This window comes from Syngnathus acus, chromosome 1, assembly GCF_901709675.1.
Source record: "Syngnathus acus chromosome 1, fSynAcu1.2, whole genome shotgun sequence".
In the NCBI taxonomy this organism is placed as follows: Eukaryota; Metazoa; Chordata; class Actinopteri; order Syngnathiformes; family Syngnathidae; genus Syngnathus; species Syngnathus acus.
This window is the reverse complement of record NC_051087.1, coordinates 2,420,050-2,430,311: the sequence shown is the minus strand read 5'-3', so window position 1 is coordinate 2,430,311 and position 10,262 is coordinate 2,420,050. Positions and strand designations below refer to the sequence as shown.

The 10,262-nt window shown below is 43.9% G+C and overlaps 1 protein-coding gene across 1 annotated transcript in view; it reads right to left on the bottom strand.

The window, feature by feature from the left end:
* Positions 1-9,425, bottom strand: part of inpp4b (inositol polyphosphate-4-phosphatase type II B) — a 78,124-nt gene extending 68,699 nt beyond the window's left edge. The window contains 3 exon segments of the mRNA XM_037256796.1: positions 2,302-2,420; positions 4,553-4,597; positions 9,015-9,425. Of these exon segments, the coding sequence (XP_037112691.1) occupies positions 2,302-2,420; positions 4,553-4,597; positions 9,015-9,102 (252 nt within the window). The 5' untranslated portion in view covers positions 9,103-9,425.
* Positions 9,426-10,262: the final 837 nt, after the last annotated feature.

Below are 10,262 nucleotides of genomic sequence, written 5' to 3'. Positions count from 1 at the left end.
CCGTACGATTAAAAGGGAATAAGATTGTAACTTCCACTCTTACAAGAAAACATGACAAATAACAAATGGGAATTCCACAAGAATAAAGCTGCACGATTTCAGTTTGTCTCCTTGTCCTCCCATCCTCAGGTGACACCGCAATGCGTGAGGTGTTTGTAAACGCCACCAGACTCATCAGTACGGCACTGATATTTGTCATTCTGAGCAAAGAATACTCGTGACGTGAGTATTTTCGCCACAGTGACTTCAGACTTACCTGAAAGTTGAAGTCTTGACTTAGTTCTGATTTGCTCATATCTAAGTGTAACTGACCCCCCCCCCCCCCACCCCTTTAAACAGCTGCAACAAAAGAACATTCATTACCCCCCCCCCCCTAACTAAGTCGATTGAACCCCTGTTAGGTTCCCATTTGACCGAGCCCAGCCTGGTGATAAATGGATAAGACACCTGGCACGTTCCATCATTGATCTTCCAAATGAAAGCTTCACATCACGCAGTGAGCAGGCCGCATAATACATCGATCGCGCCCCAGCCGGTCGTCCGTTCGTGTGTGGCGGCAAAACAGAAAGCAGCTGCTGGGAGGAGACACGCTGGGAATGTCGCACGAACACGCACGGCGGCGTTCGGCCTCGCACGCGCTCGTTAAAATCCGCCGCCTCATAAGTTAGATGGCGATATAAGCAGTGGGGGGTTAAAGTGGGAAATAATTAGTGCAGCCACTTGTTGCTAGGCGGATTTTGTGGGGCAAGACTGACAGAGACAAGCTGAGGAGGCGACTTTAGCTGGGGTTGTTAGTGGTAGTCTGACAATTCGCTTCCACTTGGTTTTGTATCATTTTGAAAAATTGTCGATGGGGACAAAAGTAGACTAAACTACAAAGTCATTTCTAGAGGATTATGAGGCACGTAGTATATTCATATAAATATATTAGGCAATCAGGGTTTCGGTTTCAGTTGGTTTTCAGCATTTGTTTGCATTATTTAGCATTTTACTTTTTAATGTGATTTTCTTTTAGTTTTACTTTTACTTATCTATAATAACAAAGTTGAGATCAGAACTTTGTATGTGCTACAAAATTATTACAGTACAATTATTAAAACGATTTTATGATTTGCTAGCTATCCACCATAGGTGTCAAACTCAAGGCCCGGGGGCCAGATGCGGCCCGCCACATCATTTTATGTGGCCCGCGAAGACACTTCACTTTCTCTCAAACCGATTAGTGGACGAGTAGACTTGACTACCTTTGAGGTTGTTGTCCATGGTCAACTCGTATCCCAAATTGGGACGAAGAAAAAAAGAAAAACAGTGTCATCTGCTGGACCTGCTGTGGCACTGCTTCTAAAACAAGTTGTGTTGACTCTCCTGACCAAACAAACTCAGCTCCATCCCAACAACACTCCAACCAAAGTCTCAAAAAGGGACTCAACACGCTACTAATGTTGCCTTCGAAAACACACAACGTGTCGTGGCATTTGATTGAAAGGATGAGTGGACCTACCCTGCCTGGAAATCCAAAACAGTCCATACTGAATGCAAGTTCTCCACACTAGCAGCCATGAAGTCCAAACGGCACTGAGACGAGTGTCTGCAGAGTGAGCACTCAGTATCCTACCACATCCTGTCTTTCCAGCACAGGCACACATACAGACACACACACACACGATTCCTTGACAGGAGAGAGAGTGGTGGGGGGGAACAGCCGTAACGCAGCTTTGAATGAGACGGTTGTTTTAGTGGATTAGCGGGAACATAATTCCGGTCTATGAGTCGATTTTTTTTTTTTCTTTCTGTGTGCGTGCGTGTGTAAAAGCGGGTGTGTGTTTCTCGAGTGGGGCAGCTGCTACCCAGTGTAGACAGGCTGTCGAGCTCACCGGGGATAAAAAGAAGCAGGGTTGAATTCAAGTGGACAATGCAATGTAGTGGAACGCAATTTGAAAGTCGGAACGGCTGCATTGAGGCCTCGAAGGCCAAAACATTTAGCGATAACAAATCGGATATTGTTGTAATACAGATCGCAGTTATTGTGTTGTGTTTGTTATCAAATATACTCGCATATTAAATTGCAATCACAATATTAAGGGGGAAAAAATAATTCTGTCCTGTCTAAATTTATTCCCTGCTAATTATGTCAACATCTTGACAAAACTGCCTGGCTCTATTTTTCTTTTCTATTTCATTTGCTATTGGTCACGTCCACTTTCACACACTGAATAATTTAACATTCGTGTCCAGTCCATCTTGTCCTTCAAAAACTGGAAACGCCACGGCAATACCAGCGACAACAATGAACTTCCTTACCTCAACTACCTCGGTGCAGGCGTGGGAGACCAGGCGATCCTTATGAGGGTCCACCACAGCCACGTGGACCACCGCGTTGGGCGTCCCGTCTCGACCTGAAGTCACCAGGTCGTTGCACGCTACACATGGGCAGAGACACATAGTTGTCTTAGTTCAAAGTTACGGTATCTCTTTTAAAAAGTCTCTCAAAAACCTTTTCTTAAAAATAAAATGCTTGTTCTTTGGAGGGTGGAAGATATTAGGCCAATATAGTTTACAGAGCAATATAGTTTACTTTTCAGTGTGGGCCCAATATTTGTTTGTACAAAACACAGTCGAGAGAATAGTCATAAAATGGAATTGCATCAGAGGCTGACGACCAACAGGAGCGCCCAGGCAGTGAAGTAATAAGTGTATGAGGTTGTCCCTCATCCCTGTCGGCCTTTCATTTGAAGGTACAAGAAATGAAATGGCGCTGCTGGTGAACTGAAGGACAACCGGCTGATGCCATCATGACCAAAATGGTGCAATGACGAATGAATTAAGAAGTATTGTGAAACCTTGACCACGTTGAAGTACGGGACTACTTTTTTTTCTGAAAAAATATTTTGTCTTAAATATTTTTTAGTACTTTTCTCAATAAATATATTACAAATCCAGAATTTATTTATAAAAAATTATTTAGTCTTAAACATTTTTAGTATTTTTCCTCAATAAATATCCTACAAATCCACGAGAAGAAAAAAAAAAATTTAATGAGGGGGGAAAAAAATACACAAATATACACTGACTGGCTGATGTGACCTTCGACATCCTATCAGCTTGTCACGCGCTGATCGTAACAAACCAATCAGGGTTTTGTTGTATCTAAAGGGATGCTAATTACTAATCTATTGCTAATCGCAAGATTCATTTAACACTGTGGAAAAGTGCTATTTAATCCACCTAACCTAAGATGATCAAAGACGCTTGGACTGTTTAAAAAGATGTTAAACCGCTTCTACAATTGCCCATCTTATGTTACCCCCCGACGATTTTCTAACAAAATCTTATGCTGTGAATGCTACCACAGGAAATGCCAAGGCCTGAAAGGAACGAAAAAAAACGGGACATATATTATATATATGATGACGGGGGACTGTGCTTTGATGTGAAAGTGGATTACAGGCTGCTTTTTAGGGCGTGGCGACACACTGGCACGTTGTGTACTGTACATCCAAGTGCTGTGCAAGAAAATGTACACGTGATCTTGCGTAATCGGCTCATTAAATGGGATTTAATCAAAGTCACAACGCGGTCTGCACAAATAAACGGGTGAAGAATTTGGCAAATTATTTCTCCAAGAGTTAATTAGAGTGAGGAGTTAACCAACCTTGAGGCCAATCAATGCAACTATTGATAGCGATATACAATGTAATTGTTTAGTGCTGCTGTTGTTGGGAAGGGAGCAAATTGCATCTCACAACATACTCCACTGACTTGACTCAAAAGTGATTCAAATAACACTTGACCAGACATCTGTGCATTGTCCCTATTCAATAAAAAGAAATGAAATAAATAAGTAAGTAAGTAAATAAATAAAAATCTGTGCGGAATATATGCCGTAGAATTCTGATAGTAGGAAATAAACAAACAACATTCTTCATCTCAGATTTTTGTTACGGACTGTCTAACTCCCGACATCTCCGGTGGAATAAAAAATGAATGGGAGCATCTCCAAGCACAAAACAAAGTTCCAAGACGGCCTCTCATCGTTATGACAACAGTGTTCTCTTTGCCTTGTTTGTGTTTGTGGGCACCAGCTCCAAAGACCTTGGTGCTTAAATGATCACAGTCAAGAAAACAGAAAAAGGGTAGATTCAATGTGACCAATTTAGAAATTCAATTCAGTCCATTAGTGATTTTTTTTTTTTCAGTTCCTTATCAGATTTTAACCACATGTGAGCAATGCTTTTGTCTTTGTATGCCAGAGGAGACTTCTGAGATTTATTGACCTTGCAGTAAAATACTAAATGAATCCATCAGCTTCACAAGGTTAAAATTATATCTATCAATGAAAAAGTCAAAAGATTTAATACCCAAAAAGATTGGATTGTAGCGACTATGGCTGTAAAAATGACCTAAAGATTTGATCAATTTCAACAATTATATGAATATGTGAAAAACGATGTCAACACAATTTAGAATTTGATTCAAGTAAAATGGGCCTATTTTTTTCTTTGAATCCAATGAAGCAACCTTGATTTAAAAAAAAAAAAAAAAAAGTGCTTACCAAGACTAAACTCCACCTGAGGCATCTTGGGAGAGCAAGAAACACCTGAGAAAGGAAGAAGATAAAGTTAAAGAAGCAAAAAAAAACTCATTTTTTAATAGCCACTCAGCAGAGAAAATAAATACGTAGGCGAGAGTTCTAAAAAAACAAAATAATTCAGTTTCAAGTGACAATCCCTCTCGTGGGCCTGACATCTGGCAGCATCTTAGCCCTCCGAGCTTGAAGGGCTCTCTGCTGCCGCAGCTCAACGTGTCATCGAAGCTTATCAAAGTTTCATCAGCGCCGGCGCGAACGTGACACGCCGCATCGCGAGCAACTGAAAAGCCGAGAGTCGGCCGAAAGGAAAAAAAAAAAAAAAAAAGTTTATATGGAGAGATAATTGGCCCGTCTGTGTCACTCAGTGCCGGTGTTCACGTAAATATTGCAAAGTGGCTCTATCACCTAAAAGGCAGGTTACGTTTTGATAATAAAAAAAAAAAAATGTAGAGACGTTACTCGCAAAAACAAATTACTTCGGTAAAAATCAGAATCTCCGCGGTCCATTAGCAAAGCCGATGAGCCACGGCGAGGCCGATTGTGTCCGAGCACGTCCCGTAAGAGGATTTTTGCCATTTTCCATCCAGCGCAGATGTTTCCTCTGTCGGTTTGTGTGCCCGACTGTGAACGTGATGAATGAGCTAGAGCGGCGGTGACGGATGAGTCGCGCGGTCCCGCAGCTATCACCGCAACGGAAGCCCCCAAGGACAATGGATAACTAGAAAGCCTCGCGCTGACACTCACCCAGATTGCAACGTGTTTGCATAATCTACAATGAATGGCGACATCAATCATTTGTGGCGTTTTTGGGAGGCCCGATACACAACTACAACGCTATCTGTAATGACACGTTTGGGTCGGCTTAAAATATTGCAGACACAAAATGAAAGGAAGTCCTTTGCGAAAAGGCAGTTTGTTTCGCTTCCAGGCAATCAGTCAGTCTTATTTCAATCGTAACTTTGAGGAATTTACAGAGTTTTATTTCAAACGGTCAATTTTAGGGGGAGTAACTGGTGATTTTGGAGAGTCTTGTTTTGAACAGGACAATTTGGGAGGAATTTAGGAAGTTCTGAGTGGAATGTCTTGCGGGAGATTTATGGTAGTCCTGCCTGGGCAACTTTCCAGTCTGTACTGTACCGTTACTATAATATGATCAACTGTTAGGGGAGTTATTTTTTTCCAATTATATCGTCTTATTTCAGTCCACATCATTTTTAAGGATTTCTCCGATTGTCTTATTTGAACCTCATTCACTGTCAGCTCTGTTCAAACGAATCTACGACATCTCTAGTCGTCAACGGCGGTGAACGGGTTAATTGGCTAAATTTGTACTTGATGTTCCAGCAGCCTTATACAATTCTCCATTTTCCCCCTTTGCACTGCACAATAACACTCCATGCTAAGAATCAACCAGACCAAGCCAATCGCGGGATGCCTAATTACGATAATTAAATCCGTTACAGATCGGCAACAATCACAAAGCTGAACGCGGCGCGGATGTGCGGGGAGACAAGTGGCACAGGTGCGGCGCTCACAATCGATATCCGCTGCCATTATGAATATGCTAATGAGGCCGGCGAGGCAGAGGGCGACATGCAGATGCGGCTCCCGCGGGGGCCCCCAAAAGCAAATGAGGTGTGCATCGCCCGCTGCGGTGCACTTTTCATCGTCGGCCTGGAGGAAGAACAGCAACATCTATCAAGCCCTGTCTGCAGGTGGCACCATTGGCAGAATTTGCACATGGGTGAGGGCGATTCATTAGAATTCGGGAAGGAGTGGGTGGATGTCTTGGTCCACTAGTGAGGCACATAGCAGGTGATCATTTAACCTCCTTTCCATTCATTGTAATCTCACTTGGAGCTTTGGCCTTTCGCTCATGGGAGTGTGCGGGGGGGTGAAGGGCACTGAATTCTTCTCATTGGCGTAGAAAGTATGAACTTTGTGTTGTATTCACTTTAATCTATGAATCTAGGCAGTTCTCAACATTCAAGAGGGTCTTCTGGTTTTTTTTTCACTTTTCATGACAAGCGTGGAAGTATTCTATTCTGCGGGTGTGAAAGCTGCACTGAAGTGCTGAATATACCTGACTCCGCAAAAAAAAAAAAAAAAAAAAAGTCAAGCTACTTCCGTATACCGTAGGCTCAATAGGAACAACAAGCAATTTCCAAAAAGCTTTGATAAAGCCCTCACCGTGGCTTTAGCATCTTCATGAATACATATTACATGGAAGAGCCCTAGCCTCTGAACAAGCCCTGTTTATATTCCCAATGCTATTTGCTTTGGAGATGATATTAATAATTCACGTTTATGCGTGTGTGTGCGTAGGCGCGTGCACGGATGGCTCTCCGCGGAAGTTTGATGTTGCTGGCATTCGTTCGACTTTTCACCAGACCACAAACATCGCCACGGGAGAGACGTCACCCATTTCGATTAATCCGCCAGCGAGTACAAATCCCACAAAGCTGTGGATTATTTCACCACGTGCCGAAAGCACACGAGTCCGCAAGCTGTCTGTTTGTTAGCTTGGAACTCTCGGTAGGTGGCAGTGATGCACAAAATTATGTTTTTAAGTATTTGGCTAACGAGCGAGCTAGCGATTACGGACAAAAACATCATTGCTAGCTAGCAGTTTTAAGCATCTAATACTGGAGTCGTTCCGTATGGTGTGCTTTGAACATATACACAAACTGAAAAAAACAGTAACAAATTTAAGTCGTTGTCACTTTGTAGTAGTTAGCTAATCATTTTATGCTGATTTATTATATACATAAAAGTATTGTCTAAATACAATTGCTATCTACCGTAGCAATTTAAGCCGTACAACACAATACCACCATTTATTGTTGCCAACTAAAAACAAAAAAGTGCCAAAACTCAGGCTAATCCTGCTATAAATAGCTTTCAGCAAATTAGCATAACATCGTGATGGGCGGTGTGCAAAATTGCCATAAACTTCCACCCGCTTTCCTGTGCTGTCCCCGTAGAGGAGGAGGAGGAGGTAAACCATGTCACCTTGCCACCGATAATGGGGGCCTGTCAAGGCTGTCTCTCGTGCGCAACATGCTAATTACGCGCTTCCCTTTGCTTTGCTTGGGTAAACAAAAACGAAGGCGCAGCGCAGGTACAGCGGGGTGACCGCTCCACTCCCGAACCTGTCACATGTCATCCGCAAATGTGACAGGGTGAAGGTGCGCTTTCACATATGTGGACTCGAACATGGGTGCGTAAATGCAAAACGCGCTCGCGTGCGCCGATTAAATTGTGCACGTGTGGATTAAGAGGGAAAATTTTGTTAGCCGGTTATGTCGCAGTATTTTACAAAATAAATATTCTATGCAAAAACAAAATCTTTTGCTAGTTACTTAGAAAGCAGGAAAACAGGAAGGGCTGATGTCAGAGTTCATCACTTGAGCAGTTCAAACAGCACTCGACCAATCAAGGTTCCCTCTACGCAACCACTCGAGCAAATAGCAGGCCGGCCAAAATGACAAGGCCTGCTCTTTTCCCACACTTAAGACTCATACCGCTTTTTTGATTTTTGACTCCGACCGCATAGCGAAACTCGAAATTCCAACCGTACTTGAGCAGGCAGGGTGCCATGCCACCAACATGAAGCAGCTTGTTAAACACGACTCGTTTGGCTCAATTCTGCATTGCCCAACATGTTGGCCCCAAAGGGTTTTAAAAAGGCTCAATAATGTTTAGCTATGATGCCCCCCCCCGCCCACTTTACCTCAGATGGACCTTAACATGCTTATCAGAATGAACAGACATTTGCTTGAGGCCACAAACGTGACTCACATCATTTACGACACCACCTAGGACTTGCTTGGATCGTTTCCGTATCGCCAAACATAAATATGATGGCCCTGAGGAAAGGCTCGATACTATTAGCTACGGAACTTTGTTGGTGTCAGTTGAGGAGCTTCCTCGAATACGGTATTTTGTCGACCTACATTTCGAGGGGGGGTCTACATTAAATAACTTTCATGTAAATTGCAATTAACGGCAATCCACAAACAGGAAAATTCCAGGAAACCTTTTAGGCATTTACTGGAAATGTTCATTGTTCTTCTTTTATGATATGCCACTGACTCATTAAGTACATTTCTTGTCAACTTTTTGTTTACTCTCCGGGACATCTACTTGTATCTTCTTTCTTTTTGATACACCCACGCACACACACACACGCGTGCACACACACTCACACGCACGCAAACAAACACACACACACGCACTTTCTGGCGTGTGTTAAAGGGGTTTCGAAAACAATCTGCTGCCGGCGCAAACAGATTGGAAAGGGATCAATCGGCAGAGATGCTTAACGGTGCGATGATGGTGGAGGACACAGGTGGAAGGCACAGGTGGAGGAGCCGGATGATGGAGAGACGAGGCAAAGCAACCACAATGCAGGAGGTTGGCTCACCGGTCACATGAGGCAGCTCGTCTCCGGGGCAGCCGCTCAGCTCCTTCAGGTCAACCACGCAGTATCCCGCCTCCCGAGCGCCGTCCATCTGCCCGGCTCCCCCTTCTGATCCTCCACCTCTTCTCCAGCCGCCTCTGCGGAACACCGCCGTCCACTCCAGTTTGCCCCCCCCCTCACACCTCCTACTGACGACGCAGTTTGACGGGGAAGCTGCCGTCACGGCGATAGCGATCTGCGACCGCGCTCGAGCAGCATCCGAGATGCCTTTTGGAGGAGAGGGACCAGCCAGGGACCAGTGAAAAGAGGAGGGGGGGGGGGGAGTTGGAGAGTGATGAGGGAGCGAGACTGGGAATGAAAGAAAAAGCAGGACAGAATTGATGTTATGTGCGATACGTTGCTCTATCCATTAATCTCAGGCTGCCTGAGCGCACCTAGACGACAACGCAGTGCCAAAAACACACACACACACAGACACACACACTCTCCGTTCCTCCTCCTTACTGAATGCAGACACGTTCCCTCTGATTTCTGTCATCCGTCTGCCTCACTCTAAATCCCACTCCCCCATAACTCTCTAGTATTTTTCTTTTTTGTAATCCTAGTCCAAGCATCCAACCACTTAGATAGTTAGCCAAGGGCCTAATCAGTCAATCAGTCGTATTTTCATGGATTAAATGTCAACTTTTTGTTTAGTCCATCAGCCAGTCAATCTGTCAAGGATTCGCAAGTGGCTCGTTAGCTATGCTACGATGTTAGGTAGCCAGCTATACAGTCAGTCATAAAATGTGTTTTGTAAGTTTATTAGCACACAATTTACTTGCGCAGACACTGCAAGCAGTCATCCTCCTCTTACTGTCTTCTTCAACATTCCGCCATTGTCTTTGCGTTTGTTATCATGCACCCGCCAAGGTCACCACGCGACAGAGCCCGCCAAATCGATGCCCGTTTTCAATCAAGTTTGTTTTTGTGTGTCTACGTGCGCGAGTGTGTTCGATTTAATGAACCGCCGCCTCACGCCGTGATGAAATGTCATATCTTACAATATAGGTCAGTCCTCTAAGAAAACAATGGGCTCTTTACACAATCTCCCACCCTGACAAAAAGTGGCTGGTTTTTTTTTTTTTCTAGTTCTGCATTATTCCTCACGCAGTGTTTACAGAACAGTACGTGCCCAAGCTACCCATCACAATCGTAGCGGTACATAGTTTACATAGGGGAGGTCTGTGGTCCAGGTCTCGGTTGCTGCTG